Genomic DNA, 17,870 nt, shown 5'->3' on the forward strand with positions numbered 1-17,870 from the left:
CGGCCAAGTCCAGTATCAATTTAATCAAGCTGACCAGCTGGTCCTGCTTTGCGGCCCTGTTAAAACCACCATTAGAAGGTGGGATTGAAATCCGTATTCAGTTGTTGCTGTCTTAAATCTCCAGCGGTTTTCATTGCAGTTGTGTTCTACGCAATAATAATCAGAGCTCATGCCAGGGTCCAGGCATAATCTGGTCTCCTACAGAGGTCAGGGTCAAAGAAGTGATGCTGGGGAACCTCCCGTCTCCGAGGAAAGCCTCTACCTCGTGGTGCTTTCACGCTAAAATAATAAAGTGCTCCAGCTTCTTGTACAGTCAAAGTCGAATAAAATAAATATATATATGCAATCTAAACAAAGGCATTAAAAATGACCTTTATTCTGTCTTTTTGAAAGGATTTGTGATGTTAATAGGATAAAATGAGTAATCTGCACTTTAATCACACATTGATTGGTTGATTTAGAACCCACTGTGTTTCTGTCGCAGACATCATGCAGGATGCTGTAATCAGTGGCAGCCATTTATTTTTCTCTGACACTTTCTGTGATGATATTTAACGTTTAGTGTCATCAGCCCGTTTTACTGGGAGAGAGAACCAAATTCCTTTCAGAGGCATTATTACAGCCCTGAGCAGAGACACATCAGCCATGCTGCTCTCATTCTCATCTGTGCTTCTGTCATTCACCCTGAAATATTTCAATGTGATTGATGTCCTGAGCGGTTGTTGTCTGTTCTCGAGTGTCAAACACAGAGAATGATGGTCCTGATCCTTTTCCTGATGGATAGATGGGGGATACACTAACACGCATGTTGGAGGGCATTTGGACGAAGATATAAAAATTTCTTCCCAACTTCCAAACTCCAAAGTAAATGTTACCTGTCGTGCAAATGTGTAAGAGCGCTGGAGCAAATAAACGTTGTGTAAACAGGCGTAAAAAGTATTTTCAGTCTGCTTCACATTTTTTTTCACATTCAAATTTTCTAAATCTACTCTACTTGTAATCTCTGCTTCCTCGTTATCAGCCCTGTGATGAAGCTGCAGTTGTTATCTAAAGAAACACTAAAAAGTGCCCCTGCTGTAGCAGCTGTGTGAGGTTGTGTTAGCTGTCACATTGCTTCTGTCGCTGATAAATGCTAACATGCTACATTTTAAATAATAGCTAATGCCTTTAGCTAAGCAGATAATTATTTTAACTTTCTAATGATTTTAATTAGAAAGTTAAAATTGTAACTTTAGTTTCATCACGGTAGGCTACGACAGGGTAAAACATGTCAGCCTCTATGTGACACTCAGTATCAGAACAATGCCCAACACAGGACAACAATGTTGGCTCCCTAGTGGATGTTTCCAGAACTACAGATGGATCTCAGCATCTGTAGGCGGATTCAAGCAGGCCTCTCATCCTTATGTTTTATAATTTTTTTATTTTCATTGTGTATTTTATAAAATGTTCTAAGCAGATTGTTCCTGGAGGATTTCATTTCCAGCAGATACAAATGCCACATGCATGAAAAGATTCAAAATGCTCTGGCTTAAACTCCGGAGTTACAAAAGCAGCGATCATATGGAGTCAGAGTGTGTTAAAGGCCTTTTCTGTCTTCTGATTGCAGGATCTGTTGGCAGGAACTTGGCCAACAAACCCAATGTGTATGTATCCAGCAGCGCTGGAGCCCAGTGGAGAGAGGTCAGTGCAAAGTTTGAGAACAACAAGAACAGTGGAGACGGCTAAACTGTGTGTCAAAGAAAAAGTCAGTATTCAGGCTTAGTCCTGTAGACAGGCTCGAGCTTTATTCAGCTTTCGTAGACGACTGATGTTCTCATGCCCACATGTCATGAAAGGACGTTACTGTTAATTCATTTAGTGTTCAAAGGACATCGATGATATTTTCAAAAGTAATTAGTGCTTCATTAGTCTCATACTCTACTGTCCTTAATTCTAGCAGCAGATTGATGGGGATTGTTCTGACTTTGATTATTTAGAACTGGCACTAAAGTAGCTTTATTGCCGCCTGACATCAGACACATCACTATAATCAGGTTCCTTATGTGTCAGATGACTCTGACATGTGTCTCCCCCGCAAGGATCAACCTGGGAATCTTTTGTTTGTTAGATGAACGTCGATATCACTTAAAGCTTTACCATCTAGTCCACACAACAGCACTGTTGTCTTTACACTAAATTTCTTCAACCCTGTGAAGCACATTATGTCTCACTCACACTGCTTGTGGTAATCTAGGCATTGGCAGGCCCTCATTTCTACACCTGGGGTGACCATGGCGGCATCCTGATGGCTATTGCACAAGGAGGCCCCACCACACAACTGAAGTAAGTCCAGATGGCTTTCCTAAACTTCCTCCAGCCGAGGAAATGAATCGGACAGGAGCTTCAAACCCAGAGAGGTTAACTTGTGACAGCTTTAAGAAATCTGGCAGGCGGAGCACATAAACGGCACCTACCGTGTGGTCGTGCCCATTAGCCAGCAGGAGCAGACTGTGTGAATGTGAAGCTGCCTGCTGGAGTTAAACAGCAAATAATCCTTCCACTAATCAACAGAACTAGATTAAAACACCTCTGTGCCAACACCTACCTTGCAGCCAACTTTAATTCATGAAAGTGATGTATTATAACGATATGTATCCAGTTGGCTTCATTTCCATAATTCATTTTATCTTTCCCTGATTACTCAGTAACCCGATTTTATCTTCATACATACAAATGTCCCTATTACTGGGTTAAGCCCGACTTTTAATACACGTCGCGCTCCCACTTTAATTTGATATTAACTCATGTTTGTTTGTTTCATCTGATTGTCTTCTCTGTCTTGCTGTTGTTCCCTCGGTGAGTGAGTGGGCATGCAGCAGATGAGCTGATAACTTGGTAACCTTGGTGATCAAACATTACTCAGTTATGTTTAGTCGACAGTACGTGAGAGGCTGCTACCAAACACATTTAGAAGATACGGTCATTAATAATACCACGCCCCTGTCAGGTTCAGCACCAATGAAGGCGAGACGTGGACCGACTTTCGGTTCTCAGAAAAGGAAGTGTACGTTTACCAGCTGCTGACAGAGCCCGGAGAGAAGAGCACCATCTTCACCATTTTTGGCTCGTATGCCGAGCAGAGACACAGCTGGCTCATCTTGCAGGTCAACACCTCTGACATTCTGGGTAAGTCCACGATTGAGAATGGAGATCTTTAGTTCTTAGCAACAACAGCTAAATGCAGAAACAGTTATTTCTCAGTTTAGACTAAAGCCAATGCTGTAGGGGTGATTTGTAGTCATCTGTAACTTTTGATTTTATACATGTAGTTCTTATATAAACTGAAAATAAGTAAGCAATTCATATAGTGCCTCCGTATAATCGTCCAAACAAATGTCCAGAGATATTTCAGATGGCTGTAGAGTGATGATGCATGCTTGCAGGTTGGTTCTCTGATTAATAACCTCATGTAGTAACCTCTGTAACTCTGTAACTTCTGTCGGTGCTGTGCTTTTTTGGAAATCGAATTTCCCAGAGGAACCCACCCGAGGGATTAATAAAGTTCTATCTAATCTATAAGATCTGTAACATTTGCTTGTAGCACCTAAAGTTCATGTATGTAGCCAACGTGCGCATGGTTAGCATGGTCAGAGGGCCCGGTGGCGCCAGTGTCCGGCAGCCTCGCCTCTGTCAGTGCGCCCCAGGGTGGCTGTAGCTACAATGTAGCTGCCATCACCAGTGTGTGAATGTGTGTGTGAATGGGTGGATGACTGATTGTGTAAAGCGCTTTGGGGTCCTTAGGGACTAGTAAAAGCGCTATACAAATACAGGCCATTTACCATATACCATAATGACAGTAGCTAGTGATAGCATAGCATCCAGGGTTTTTAGGGAGAATGAACTGTAACAAAATGTAATACACTGTAGCAATGTTGCACACAACTACTGCTCATGTACCAAAAATAAACTCACTTTACATTTTTGTTACAAAGATTGTACTTTAGCTAAAATAGCCAGAAAGCACATGCTAGCTGTTTGCTGTTGTTAACTAAGAGCACTACATTTCATTAATTCCAGAAGACCCTAGGGCTAGTAAGGAGTAATGGTTTACAGAGACACATGATTATTAACTTGGGAATAATTTAATGTATAATCACCAAATTCTAGTAGCAGCTAACACTAATAAAAAGTTTCTATTATTTAAAAATGTGTTACTGTGTAAAAAATAAACAAATAAAATTAAAGGTTAAATAAAATTCAAAGAAGGAAGATGTACAAAAACAAGCCAAGTCATTTCTAATCACCAATATTCCAATTTAATAATAGGAAATAACTATAATGCTAATTTACTTCTAAAAGTAAATATGTAACTTGAAACGATGAAAGCTAGGAGAAAGGCAAAGGATAAATACTAAGCAACACACGCCAGCAGAAAGGTTTATCTAGAAATACTGACTTTATAAATATACCATCAAGAATATTTCAACTCATTTGTCAGATCCACATCATGTCTACTTTTCCTTGGATGTTTCTTTAGGCGTGCCTTGTTCTGAGAAGGACTACAAGCACTGGTCCCCATCTGACGAGCACGGTAATGAGTGTCTGCTGGGCAGAGAGATAACGTTCAAAAGGCGAGCGCCTCACGCTACGTGTTTTAACGGAGAGGATTTTGACCGGCCGGTCACCATCTCTAACTGCTCCTGCACACGCCAGGACTACGAGTGGTGAGAGTCCACAAACTCTCCAGGCCTTTGATTTCAGAAGTCTTCATTTGTTAATCAGTTCTTTTTCTACTCCATATCCGAACATATCAGGTTTTTCATGATTGATTTCATAATGATTTATCACCAGGACTTGATGTTATGATGCAGAGGTTAAATTTCATTTGAAAGGATGCATTAACAAGAATAATGAAAAGAAAAGCAGGACTACCCCCCTGTGTATGGGTGGGTTAAATACTGTGTTGTTGTTCTTTATTGGGAGGTGCTGAAACTCACTATATTGTTTGTTTCCCCTCCTCTTCCTCCTTTCAGTGACTATGGCTTTAAGCTGAGTGAGGACTTGTCCCTTCAGGTGTGCGTGCCTGACCCTGAGTTCTTGGGCGACCTCTACGCTCCACCCGTTCCTTGTCCTGTTGGTACTACCTACCGCCGCAGCAAAGGGTAAACTGCTGTTATTAACGTGCAGGAATGCAGAGCCTGCCGTTCTTCTTCTGCAGTTTCTTAGCATAATGCCGTCGTCCACAGCAGTAATGGAGTAACGGATGCTAAAGAGGAATCTAAATCTACTAAACCATATATTTTTAATCAAACTGTGTTGGAAGAAAACTCCCATGCTATGAACACTGTAGTGATTCTGGCAGATATCCTCGTGTTGTTCCTGCATCAACGTGGTGACGTCTGTGATTTGTCATGTGCAATGTTGATCCTGGTCATTGTTATGATGTCATAGTTTTGCGACTTGGAAAAAAAACCTTCCGATGTCCACTCAAGAAAAAATCCCAAAAAGGAGGGGGTTAGGGTCGAGGCTGGACGTTAGGGTTAGGGTCGTGGGAGTGTGGGCGACAATGTTTCCACATCACAAAACTATGACATCACTACAATGTGATTGGTCATTTGAAATTAGAACCTTATTGATCCAGTAACGACACCAACGTAACTGAATGTGTCCTTCCTGGTTATTCTTCCTTTTTTTCACTGTTTTTGTTCGGACGCCACCAAGTTGCTGACAGATGAAAGCTCTTTTATTTCCCTCTTGCAGCTACAGGAAGGTACCAGGAGACAGCTGCAGCGGCGGAGATGTGGAGGCCCGGCTGGATGGAGAGATGCTGCCTTGTCCTGTCGGAGGTAATCTGCTTTCTCCAAACATTCAAAGATGCAGCTGAGCGTGCTGTGGAACAGTTCAAGGTGTCACGTTTCCAAACAAATGTTACCATCCAGTTTTACTGACTGGCACACAGACTTGGTAACCTGTGGGGGTTTTGTGGGAGAAAGGTGAAATCCAAATAAACATCCTTTATTTTAAGCATTTCTGCTTCTCCTACATATAAATACATTAGACACCCTAAAAAAACGTAGATGCACAGCACTGCGCAAAAATCGTGATCAAGCTCGACACAGTTGAGCTTCCGTTTGTGCTGGCATTGCTTCACAGCATGAAGAAATGAGGGGCGGCTCAAGATGTTTGGACCGTCATGTCCAACAGTTCAACTTGACTTTTAATGTCCTGCTAGCTGTGTTGTAGTTATTGAGTATGGGTCAGTAGTAGAGTCTCTATAATAGACCTGCTCTGAGAGGTAACAACAGCTGGGCCGTTTCTAACCGGATGTATGACAACATGACGGCTGTGTTGAATGAATCAAAGAGATCATGTTTTCAAATTAATGAAGGAATTTACTCGACATGAAGCAGCCAATCGGTTTGTGTCAGTCGTTCAAGTTCTTTGCAGTGCAGCTCGGTGTCAGTGCACGTTTGTAGTCCCAGTGTTTGTCTTCAGGCTGTCTCCTGTGGTTTTGCAGAGAGTAATGAGTTCATCCTGTACGCTGTGAGGAACTCCATCCATCGCTACGACCTGGCCACGGGCACTGACCAGGCTCTGCCTCTGGCTGGCCTCAGGGAGGCTGTGGCTCTGGACTTTGATTATGACCGCAACTGCCTGTACTGGGCCGACATCTCCCTGGACACCATACAGGTCAGTGGCTCCTCTAGAAGATGCAGTCGGTGTGTGCTCTCTCACAGCAGGACAGCATGGTGCTAACTGTGGGGCTGAGACGTAGAGGGAGCTTAACCATTCAGCTGTTACTGACCTGCGTGTGTCTTTTGGTCCTGCAGCGCCTGTGTCTGAATGGCAGCACAGGTCAGGAGGTTGTCGTGAGGAAAGACCTGCAGAATGTGGAGGCTCTGACCTTTGACCCCATCAGTAGACTGCTATACTGGGTGGATGCTGGAGCGCAGAAGATTGAGGTATAGAAAACATTGTCAGTGTTTGTCACTCAGGATATCAGACACATCAGAGTCGCGAGGTTATCAAACTAAAACAGTTGCTTGTTCTTTCCAAGTTCTCCTCTTTGGTCGTCAGATTATATTCATAATCACAATAATCTGTCTTCTTGACACAGCTTCATTACCGTTGACTTTTCCCTGTTATGTTTGAAGGTTTCAAACCCTGATGGGGATCTGCGGCACACCCTGCTCAACTCTTCCATCCTCGAACACCCGCGAGCTTTGGTTCTGCTGCCCGGAGAGAGGTGAAGAGTTTAAAGGAACCGAGTTTTATCCAGCCTGTGATTAAAAGAGTGAATCTGAAACGAGCAGCTTCAGGCTGATTTGAAAAGCTGACATTTCCAGTCAAGAACAAGAAATTATAATAAATATAGTGTTTGCTGATATTGCCTTTTTCAGGCAATCATGCAAAGATCCAGCAAACACAAACCTGCAGAGCAGGAGCATAAAATACACATCGGTCACCAGTGGTTCTGACTATTTTCTTAAACCTGATCTTAAGGTAAAAACACAACAATGCTCTGATCACCCTTTAAAAAGGATGACCAGACAAACTGACCACAAGATCATCTCTGAAAACAGATCTGGCTTCACTTCTGCAAACATAGTTCTGCTTTTCCTGAGACATCGGGATTCCTGTGGTCTGCTGCTGATCTCGTTTTCCACTTTCTCAGAAAATGAATGTATGGTTGACTCACTGCACTCACTTCCTCCCTTCTCTGTGTACATTGTCACTCTCTTAGAGTTTAAGCTTGTATTAAATATTTGACCTGGCGCCCAATCACAGTCAAAGAGTGGCCAATGGGCGCATTCGGTGCAAATTCCTAATCTTGTATCCTCTCCATGTCCAGTCTGATGTTCTGGACTGACTGGGGAGACCAAGCGCCTGGCATTTACCGAAGCTACATGGATGGAACCAACGTGTCCCGCATCGTGTCCGAGGGTGTCCGATGGCCCAACGGCATCACGGCCGACGACCACTGGCTGTATTGGACCGAAGCCTACAGCGACCGCATCGAGAGGGCCGACTTCATCGGAGGGCAGAGGCGCGTCCTCATGGAGGGGCTGCCCCACCCGTACGCCATAGCTGTGTTCAAGGTAACAACATGTTTATGAGTGTGTGTGTGTTTCAGTCTTGATGGATTGGGTGGATTGTTCACACTTACGCGCTGCATGCTGTGTTCAGAATGACCTGTACTGGGATGACTGGTCTAAAATGGGAATCTTCAAAGCTCCAAAGGCTGGTTCCCAAAACAACGAGCTGATTGTTGGCAGGCTAACTGGAGTCATGGACCTGAAGATCTTCTATAAGGGGAAGAACAGAGGTGAGGACCAGGCAGGGAGGTGATGAAGCTGTCAGTCTTCTTCAGGTTTAAATGAAATAAACTGCGTTCTTGCTCTCGTCAGGCCATAACGCTTGTGCCGACCAGCCGTGCAGCCTGCTGTGTCTGCCTCAGCCCGGCCACAGGCACACCTGCGTTTGCCCAGACGGCGCCCCGACTCTAACGACGCCCAGCGGAGAGCTGCAGTGTCAGTGTCCCCAAGGCTACCAGCTCCACAACAACACCTGCATCAAGACGGGTGAGAATAAGCACGTACTGCTTCTGGAAGACGCGTGTCGTAAGATACAGTGGGGCAAAAAAGTATTTAGTCAGCCACCGATTGTGCAAGTTCCCCCACCTAAAATGATGACAGAGGTCAGTAATTTGCACCAGAGGTACACTTCAACTGTGAGAGACAGAATGTGAAAAAAAAATCCATGAATCCACATGGTAGGATTTGTAAAGAATTTATTCGTAAATCAGGGTGGAAAATAAGTATTTGGTCACCTCAAACAAGGAAAATCTCTGGCTCTCACAGACCTGTAACGTCTTCTGTAAGAAGCTTTTCTGTCCCCCACTCGTTACCTGTATGAATGGCACCTGTTTGAACTCATCATCTGTATAAAAGACACCTGTCCACAGCCTCAAACAGTCAGACTCCAAACTCCGCCATGGCCAAGACCAAAGAGCTTTCGAAGGACACCAGGAAAAGTATTGTAGACCTGCACCAGACTGGGAAGAGTGAATCTACAATAGGCAAGCAGCTTGGTGTGAAAAAATCAACTGTGGGAGCAATCATCAGAAAATGGAAGACATACAAGACCACTGATAATCTCCCTCGATCTGGGGCTCCACGCAAGATCTCATCCCGTGGGGTCAAAATGATCATGAGAACGGTGAGCAAAGATCCCAGAACCACACGGGGGGACCTGGTGAATGACCTGCAGAGAGCTGGGACCAAAGTAACAAAGGTCACCATCAGTAACACACTACAACGGCAGGGAATCAAATCCCGCAGTGCCAGACGTGTTCCGCTGCTGAAGCCAGTGCATGTCCAGGCCCGTCTGAAGTTTGCCAGAGAGCACATGGATGATACAGCAGAGGATTGGGAGAATGTCATGTGGTCAGATGAAACCAAAGTAGAACTTTTTGGTATAAACTCAACTCGTCGTGTTTGGAGGAAGAAGAATACTGAGTTGCATCCCAAGAACACCATACCTACTGTGAAGCATGGGGGTGGAAACATCATGCTATGGGGCTGTTTTTCTGCCAAGGGGACAGGACGACTGATCCGTGTTAAGGACAGAATGAATGGGGCCATGTATCGTGAGATTTTGAGCCAAAACCTCCTTCCATCAGTGAGAACTTTGAAGATGAAACCAGGCTGGGTCTTCCAACATGACAATGATCCAAAACACACCGCCCGGGCAACAAAGGAGTGGCTCCGTAAGAAGCATTTGAAAGTCCTGGAGTGGCCTAGCCAGTCTCCAGACCTCAACCCCATAGAAAATCTGTGGCGGGAGTTGAAAGTCCGTGTTGCTCGGCGACAGCCCCAAAACATCACTGCTCTCGAGAAGATCTGCATGGAGGAATGGGCCAAAATACCAGCTACTGTGTGTGCAAACCTGGTAAAGACCTATAGTAAACGTTTGACCTCTGTTATTGCCAACAAAGGTTATGTTACAAAGTATTGAGTTGTATTTTTGTTATTGACCAAATACTTATTTTCCACCCTGATTTACGAATAAATTCTTTACAAATCCTACCATGTGGATTCATGGATTTTTTTTTCACATTCTGTCTCTCACAGTTGAAGTGTACCTCTGGTGCAAATTACTGACCTCTGTCATCATTTTAGGTGGGGGAACTTGCACAATCGGTGGCTGACTAAATACTTTTTTGCCCCACTGTATACGGACACGAAGCCTCCGACAATTAACAGTTTGCATGTTTGCATATTTCTTCGACTCCAGAACACAGCTGTCTGCCAAACCAGTATCGCTGCTCCAATGGCCGCTGCATCAGCAGCATCTGGAAGTGTGACAGCGACAACGACTGTGGGGACATGAGTGACGAACAAGAGTGTCGTAAGTACTCAGCAGCGTTGCTGCCTTCATGACAGAAACAATCAACTGTTGCTATAGAAACAAAGCTCTTTTTTCCTGGCGTCCTTCTCCAGCCACTACGACTTGTGACCCGTCCAACCAGTTTCGCTGCGTGGCCTCAGGTTCCTGCATCCCTCTGGCCTTTAAATGTGACCATGAGGATGACTGTGGAGACAACAGTGATGAGGAGAACTGTGGTACGCATTAATAAAACTGTGTGATTGTATGGTTAAATGTGACTTTTATTAAAGCACTTTCATTGGTTAGGAAGACTAGAAAGTTAATTAGGTTAGGGTCATCACACAAATATTTTAGTTTAGATCAGCAACATTGTTTAACACTTTGATGTATTTCTCAGATTCTCATCAGTGTGGGCCCGATGAGTTCACGTGTGCACGTGGTGTTTGCATCCGCAAGAGTTGGCGCTGCGATGGAGACAATGACTGCAGAGACTGGTCAGATGAAACAAACTGCACTGGTGAGAAAGACTCAGCATCATACATGATGTCCCACAAAGTTAAATCAGAGAAGGTGTGAGCTGCAAGCGCTAAACAATTACAGTAAACTTCACAGTCATAAAATAAAACTACAAAGCTACAGCCTTTAACAGTGCAGTTAGTGTTTTTTTTTAAAGTCATAAAAACAGAGCTATTTACACAGCCGCTAACCGCTAACCACACGGTTAAAGTCACAGAATGACTGCTAACACACAACGACTCAGCTGCAGGCACTGAAATGTACAGCATAATAGTCATAGTGTTATTTTGGATATTCAGTTTGTTATTCCTCATAATTCACTGAGGTAGCAGCTGAATCAGTTCCTGATGAGGACAAAAGGCTAAACAGTTAGCTAAAGCTAACTAGCTTAGCAGGTTCTCACTGGCTGCTTTAGTGAGTTTTGGGGTTTGTTAGTTACTTTTAAATTACAGACAGCCAGTAAATTGTAAGTTATTGTAATGCTCTCCAGTTCATAATAGTTTTGTTGTCGTACCCACACAATTAGAAAATGGTTATTATTGTTTTGAGGCTAGCTTGTATATGCTTGACGCTCACTTTATTAGCTACGCCTTGCTAGTCCCAGCTTGGACTAGCAACCTTCTGCATGATTCGACATGTTATGTTAGTGTTCAGAGATGCTCTTCTGCATATTTTGGTTGTACTGACTGGTTATTTGAGTTACTGTTTCCTTCCTGTTAGCCGTTACCCTGTGACCTTTAGGATCAACAGCACATGTTCACACAGTGAAAATGCTGCCGACTGGATATTTTCCCTTGTTTTTTACTATTTTCACCGTTCTCAGTAAACCATTGACATAGTATTGTGGTCAAATCCCAGTAGATCAGCAGTTTCAGAAACACTCAGACCAACCAGCCATGCCAGCTGCAGAGTCACTTGAATCACGTTTCTTCCCCATTCTGATGTTTGGTTTCAACTTTAGCTAAATATAGACATTTACAAAGTGCTGGGTGAAAATATATTTACTATATAGCTTATTCACCCATATAAATACATATATCAACATGTGCCAAACATTGACATACATAAATGCATAATCAGTAGTGCCAGTAACAAAGTGTGTGTAGCTGTGAAAACTTCACATTAACAACGTTTAAATCTGTCATACATTTTTAAACTCCACTCATTAAAACTCTTTGTGTCCTCAGTGGGCCACCATACCTGTGAGCCCAGCAGTTTCCAGTGTAACACAGGTCACTGTATACCTCAGCGCTGGAAGTGTGACGGTGATGATGACTGTCAGGATGACTCGGACGAAGATCCCCAACACTGTGGTAAGCTCACACAAGACCCTGATGTTTCACCCCTGCAAAGCAAGCAGAGATTTCCTGTTAGCAGTAATACTTTATTGATATTTGTTATTAGAGGGAACTCAGTGTAAAGGCTTCTTGTGCTCCAATCACACCTGCCTGCCAGCCTCCGCGCACTGCAATGGCATCAAGGAGTGTCCAGACGGCGCCGATGAGAACAACTGTGGTGAGTGATCCCGTTAGTTTAGGAGACACTTTAGCAGTCAGACCCTCACATGCAATCGCAACTGTGAGAGAGAATATAATCATCTGACTGCTCTGCTGATCTCATGTCTGATTTGTTGTGAAAGTCATTGTGTTATCTTCGCTTGCGTCACCCACAGATCCCCTGTGCACTCGCTACATGGAGTTTGTATGTCAGAACCGAGCCCAGTGCCTGTTTCAGTCTCTGGTGTGTGATGGGATCAAACACTGTGAAGATGGCTCTGATGAGGATGCCGAGTATGCACAATGTGGTGAGCGCCAATCATCTCCACTGTGATACTTAGCATGTTTGCAGCAGCCCTCCTGTGACCACCCGTCACCCTGTAACACCTGACCAGGCCAGTTTATAAAGCAGAGGTGTCGTATGATCATCGTCCCAAACAAGGAGAAAAGAGGAGGCTGAGTTTGTTTTCCACTCACCCGTGCACCTGAACAGTGGATCGTTAGATTTGTGCTTTGTGTTTGGATCTGTTTATCCCTCCAGTTAGGTTTTGCATCAGGCTCTTTAATCATTGCTTTGATTGTCGCACTCCCAACTTTTCCAGGTATTTCCTTGTTTCTGACGTGTCATTATTATGATGACATAGAAGGCTGGCTTTTTGTAACCAAATACAATAAATGCAGATGAATAGTACAGATGGGTTACATGGATCCAAAGAAAATAAGAGCTTGTGCTGGACTGGGTGGAAAGTAGATTCCTTGTGTGTTTTCTTTCAGCCGCACCGTCTGAATTCAGCAAAGTGTGTGACATCTATACCTTCCAATGTGCCAACGGAGTGTGTGTGAGTCTGGAGTGGAAGTGCGACGGCATGGATGACTGTGGGGATTATTCCGACGAAGCCAACTGTGGTGAGGATGAAAAGCTTATGGAGAAATGCCCAGACCCCCCCACACACACATAATGTTTACTATCGAATCATGTGGAACAAATGCACTGATTGCACACACTGAATATAGAAGTTATATTTGTACTAGGCATGCACCGATACCGATACTGGTATCGGGTATCGGGGCCGATACTGTAAAATGTGTGTGTACTCATACTCATAAAAGTTAACCGATACCATGAACCGATACCAACTTATTTCATTAGTCAGAGGGTGGCTGGTCATTTCTGTTGTAATTTTTTAGATTGGCCACTAGGGGGACATGTCGTGCTAAGGCACAGGGTTAGGCGAGTGAGACTGGCGGCTCCAGATAAAAAAGAGAAACTGGAGGCTGCTGTAGCTAGGCTAAACAAAATGTCAGCAGTGTGGACCGGAACAGCCAATTTTAACTCAGGTTTTGGAAAAGCAACGAAAAATGTCAAGAGAAAATCCACAGGCAGTTAAAATAACACAGGCTCTGACTCATTTTATTGCTCTGGATGACCAGCCAATGCCGGTCGTGGAAAACATAGGATCGCACCGTCTTCTCAGTGTACTCGAGCCGCGATATGAAATTCCCAGCCGCCCACACATCAGGGAGATAATGGTGCCAAAACTTTCTGAAGAGGTAAAGACAGCAGTGTGTGCGCGATGTCAGTCCTCGGTTTAACGGCACGGCGGACTGATGAGGGGTTTGTTCGTCAATGCCAAATACTTTCGTTATTTTTGCTTGCTTGTTTACAATATGGACACTCTGCAATAATTTAACAGTTTATTTTATTCTGAAACCTAATTTGTATTTATTTTATTCCAAACAGAAGTGTTTATTTATTATTCTGAAAGCTGGAGACAGTGCCAATAGTTCAGTGATATTTTGTTGAATTACAATGTGCACACCCCGCAATAATTTAACAGAAGTGCTTATTTTTTATGTGAAATTTTATTTTTGTGGTCATTTTATTAAGATTTTATTTTTTATCAGCAGAGATAAAATTTTATGTGTGTGTGTGGTTAAAAGTATCGGTTTTTGTACTCTGTAAGTAGTCAGATCCAAGTATCGGTATCGTATTGGTTTGAAAAAAATTGGTATCGTTGCATCCCTAATTTGTACTGCTGCAAACTTTTCGTTTCCCCACAAAGACCAAGTACATTTATGATTACTCAGCAAAATCCGAGGCTGACTGTTTCTCTGCTCGTTGCAGCTGCTCCGACCGAGGTCCCAGGCTGCTCCAAGTATTTCCAGTATGAGTGCAAAAATGGGCGTTGTATCCCCACGTGGTGGAAGTGTGACCTGGAGAATGACTGTGGGGACTGGTCTGATGAATACATATGTTCAGGTACGACATCGTTAGTTCTGGCAGTCGAGCTCCATCAGAAACCTCAGAGTTCGAGCAGCTCACCGCCCCGATTTAACAAAACTAGATGGCAGCAGTGAACATAAACATGAGTAAAATGTGTATAAGGATCTTTATCTGTTGCCACTGCTCTTTGCTGTAGGGGCTGTTCCTGCCAATCTCCTGCCTTTAGGTTTCCCATGTATGTTTTTGGGAGGCTGAGGAGGTCCAAGAGAAGAGCCACACTACCATCCTGTCTGATTATTAGCATGGACACCTATTTTATGTTGTTTTCTAGTATTTGGTTTCTATCTGAGTAAATCGGGGTTTCAAATTTGCTTCTTGAATGAACCAGTTTATGCGTCTTATCACTGCAGGTGGTTCAGATCCTCACACTGTGGCCCCCGGCCCCTCCACGTGTGCGCCCAACCGCTTCCACTGTGGCTCAGGGGCTTGCATCAGCAACACCTGGGTGTGCGACGGCTATGCTGACTGCCCTGACGGCAGCGACGAGTTTGGATGTCCGACAGGTACTGATTCTCGCTGCTGATTGGCTCAAGTTTTCTTGCAGAAGACATAATAGTTTATATTTTACAGCTTTTGGCCAAACTGCATGAACATCTTCCTGAAATAGTCCACATAACTTAACCCAGCCCATCCACACATCCACGAACTGAAAATACACAAAACTGTCTGAAGCCTGGACTTTTTGCTTATTTGAGTTATTGTAACCTCAATAATGAGCATCCACGGTTAGAGATGTGTGTCCACACTTCATATAACAGGAAATAATGCTGAGTAACATTGTTTGCTTCTCATTTTCCTGACAGCAGTTAATGGCTCTGTGACTCCTGCCTTGGTACCCACTGAGAACCCTCATTCGCCCGATCGCTGCAGCCGGAGTCAGTTCCAGTGTCAGCGCCCCGCCCGCTGCATCCCCGACTGGCAGCGCTGTGATGGACACGCCCACTGTCAGGATGGCTCTGATGAAGCACACTGCCGTGAGTATCTGTACGATGCATTTGCAAAATACTGTCTCACAAACACACAGAACTCGGACCACGGAGGACCAATCATATAACAGACGGCGTTTTAAATGAAGACAATCGAAAGGATTTTTAGCAGGATTACGCCGAGTTTTCACCCAAAGCCTCGCTCACGAGTTCAAGCCTGTCAGACGCTCTGTTGGGCTTTTCCGTGGCGTAATCCTCTCTGTGGAGTACAGAAGTTTCGTTTCAATACTTCCTCCTGCAAATGCACCATGGGACAATCTCCGTGTTGAGCTGAACCATATTTGATCATTTGATAAAACAGGAAGTTGGAACTAAAGTTTTGTGTAATGGCACTTTTAAGCTCTGCTGTGATAATAATCTCAGGTGTTCATATTTCATGTCATGAGCATCATGCTTCCATGCAGGCTATGCAGTGAGCAAGCATTTCATCTAAAGCCTCTGTGTGTCTGCAGCCACCCACGGTCCTCTGTCCTGTGTTAATGGGACTCGCTGTTCTGATGGTGAAGCCTGTGTGCTGGACAGTGAGAAGTGCGATGGCTTCCTGGACTGCTCCGACCACAGTGATGAAGATGGCTGCACCGGTAGGTCCACTCTAACCTCATTCTTAGTTTGCTTTATTTAAAATGACAGAAACTATCTGCCTGCTTGTCCAGTGCAATGCTGCCAGCTGCTGCCGGTTGTCGACTATTGCAGCTTATGTTAATGTCGAAATATTCAGACATCAGAATCTACTTTGCTTCTCTCTCTGGCAGCGGACACGTTGGCCTATAAAGTCCAGAACCTCCAGTGGACACCAGATTTCTTGGGTGGCATCACTCTGACCTGGACCCGGCCTAAAAACCTTCCCCAGGACTCTTGCTCCTTCCTCATCTACTACAGGTAAGAAGCTGCTCAGTAATCCCGGAGTCACGCTGCTGTCAGCCAGCTGTGTTACACTCCACTATAGCTGGTAACAGGGTTTGTATTAAAGAGCCAGTGTGACCTGTGAACTCGTGTTTGTGTTAAGGCCTGTGGGCACATTGCCGTGGACCCCTATGGATACCCACAGCAACAAGACCAGCTACAAACTGACCGTGCTGAAGCCCGACACCACGTACCAGGTGAAGGTGCTCACTCAGTGTCTCAGCAAACTGCACAAGACCAATGAGGTGATCACAGTCCGGACACCAGAGGGATGTGAGTATCACGTGATCACCCTACACCAGGTTCCAACAGCAGCTCTGACTTCTGCTCATTTTAACTTAAACCTGGATGTGTTTGCGCTCTCTGGTACACTCCTGGTCTCTCAGATGCAATGCTAGCAAAAGTCATGCATAAGCATGCAATTCTGCATAACGCAGAACCTGCATAAAGCCTTGTGCTAGAAACCCAGCACCTCCTTTCCTTCACAGCAGTGCTCACCCAGGAGAGGGTCAGCTCTGTGTCGAAGTTTGAATTTGAAGTTGTGGTTAAACCTGTGGAGTGCTGTTGCCTCCAGATGCTTCTGTCCCTCACCCTCTGCTTTTGGTGCTGTTTGCCTGCTCGTGTTAGCTCTCCATCACCGTCCCCATAACTATGGTGCAGATCTCTTGCTGCCCCCATATGTCCACCCTGTGGTGGAGACTGTGGTCCAGCGGTTGCCCCTCAGAGACGGGCTAGACTGTCTGGGCTAAACTCCCATTTACAAAATTTCTTAAATATGTGTGATGTTCAGTTTTATGAATATTGGTGTTAATGGAGTTCATCCAGTGTGTGTGTGTGTGTGTGTGTGTGTGTGCGTGTGTGCGTGTGTGCGTGTGTGTGTGTGTGTGTGTGTGTGTGTGTGTGTGTGTGTGTGTGTGTGGTTTAGTGCCTGACCCTCCCAGGAATCTGCAGCTGTCCTGTGATAATAATGGTGTGGATGGGACAGTGGTGGTTTCCTGGAGTCCCCCCGACAAGAGCAACGGCCTCATCAGGGAGTACATTGTAAGTCGCTTTCTAAGCAACTGTGGTTTTTACACAGTATGATGATGATGATGATGATGATGATGGCTTCAACAGCCCGGCAGGTAAAGCACAAACACGGAGAGTTCAAAATACGAGTCTAGAAATCAAAACGGACCCGAGCGGCCGCAGGCCTCGCCCCGCCTCGTCAGTGTGTCTCGTCTCAGGCAGCAAACACACTCTGATAAACTCGTCATCAGACAGTTCAAGGTGTGCATGTGAACGCAGGTTCACTATAAACACTCTGGAACTGAA

The 17,870-nt window shown here is 44.6% G+C and overlaps 1 protein-coding gene across 2 annotated transcripts in view; it reads left to right on the forward strand.

The window, feature by feature from the left end:
• Positions 1 to 17,870, forward strand: part of sorl1 (sortilin-related receptor, L(DLR class) A repeats containing) — a 90,757-nt gene that overhangs the window by 56,516 nt on the left and 16,371 nt on the right. The window contains exons 11-36 of one of the 2 annotated variants that reach the window (XM_085244700.1): positions 1,610 to 1,683; positions 2,237 to 2,325; positions 2,990 to 3,168; positions 4,520 to 4,706; positions 5,016 to 5,144; positions 5,743 to 5,828; positions 6,500 to 6,672; positions 6,813 to 6,944; positions 7,137 to 7,228; positions 7,835 to 8,081; positions 8,170 to 8,308; positions 8,391 to 8,564; positions 10,279 to 10,392; positions 10,485 to 10,607; positions 10,769 to 10,888; positions 12,075 to 12,200; positions 12,292 to 12,402; positions 12,560 to 12,691; positions 13,158 to 13,289; positions 14,509 to 14,643; positions 15,018 to 15,170; positions 15,474 to 15,641; positions 16,106 to 16,234; positions 16,406 to 16,532; positions 16,660 to 16,829; positions 17,482 to 17,597. In XM_085244700.1, the coding sequence (XP_085100826.1) occupies positions 1,610 to 1,683; positions 2,237 to 2,325; positions 2,990 to 3,168; positions 4,520 to 4,706; positions 5,016 to 5,144; positions 5,743 to 5,828; positions 6,500 to 6,672; positions 6,813 to 6,944; positions 7,137 to 7,228; positions 7,835 to 8,081; positions 8,170 to 8,308; positions 8,391 to 8,564; positions 10,279 to 10,392; positions 10,485 to 10,607; positions 10,769 to 10,888; positions 12,075 to 12,200; positions 12,292 to 12,402; positions 12,560 to 12,691; positions 13,158 to 13,289; positions 14,509 to 14,643; positions 15,018 to 15,170; positions 15,474 to 15,641; positions 16,106 to 16,234; positions 16,406 to 16,532; positions 16,660 to 16,829; positions 17,482 to 17,597 (3,557 nt within the window). Of the gene's footprint in view, positions 1 to 1,609; positions 1,684 to 2,236; positions 2,326 to 2,989; positions 3,169 to 4,519; positions 4,707 to 5,015; positions 5,145 to 5,742; positions 5,829 to 6,499; positions 6,673 to 6,812; positions 6,945 to 7,136; positions 7,229 to 7,834; positions 8,082 to 8,169; positions 8,309 to 8,390; positions 8,565 to 10,278; positions 10,393 to 10,484; positions 10,608 to 10,768; positions 10,889 to 12,074; positions 12,201 to 12,291; positions 12,403 to 12,559; positions 12,692 to 13,157; positions 13,290 to 14,508; positions 14,644 to 15,017; positions 15,171 to 15,470; positions 15,642 to 16,105; positions 16,235 to 16,405; positions 16,533 to 16,659; positions 16,830 to 17,481; positions 17,598 to 17,870 lie in introns of both variants that reach the window. The other variant, XM_085244699.1, reaches the window with a different exon arrangement.

Source organism: Mchenga conophoros, linkage group LG14 (genome assembly GCF_057382185.1).
Source record: "Mchenga conophoros isolate Kocher_MC1m ecotype Shallow Benthic linkage group LG14, M_conophoros_male_GT1.1, whole genome shotgun sequence".
Classification (NCBI taxonomy): domain Eukaryota; kingdom Metazoa; phylum Chordata; class Actinopteri; order Cichliformes; family Cichlidae; genus Mchenga; species Mchenga conophoros.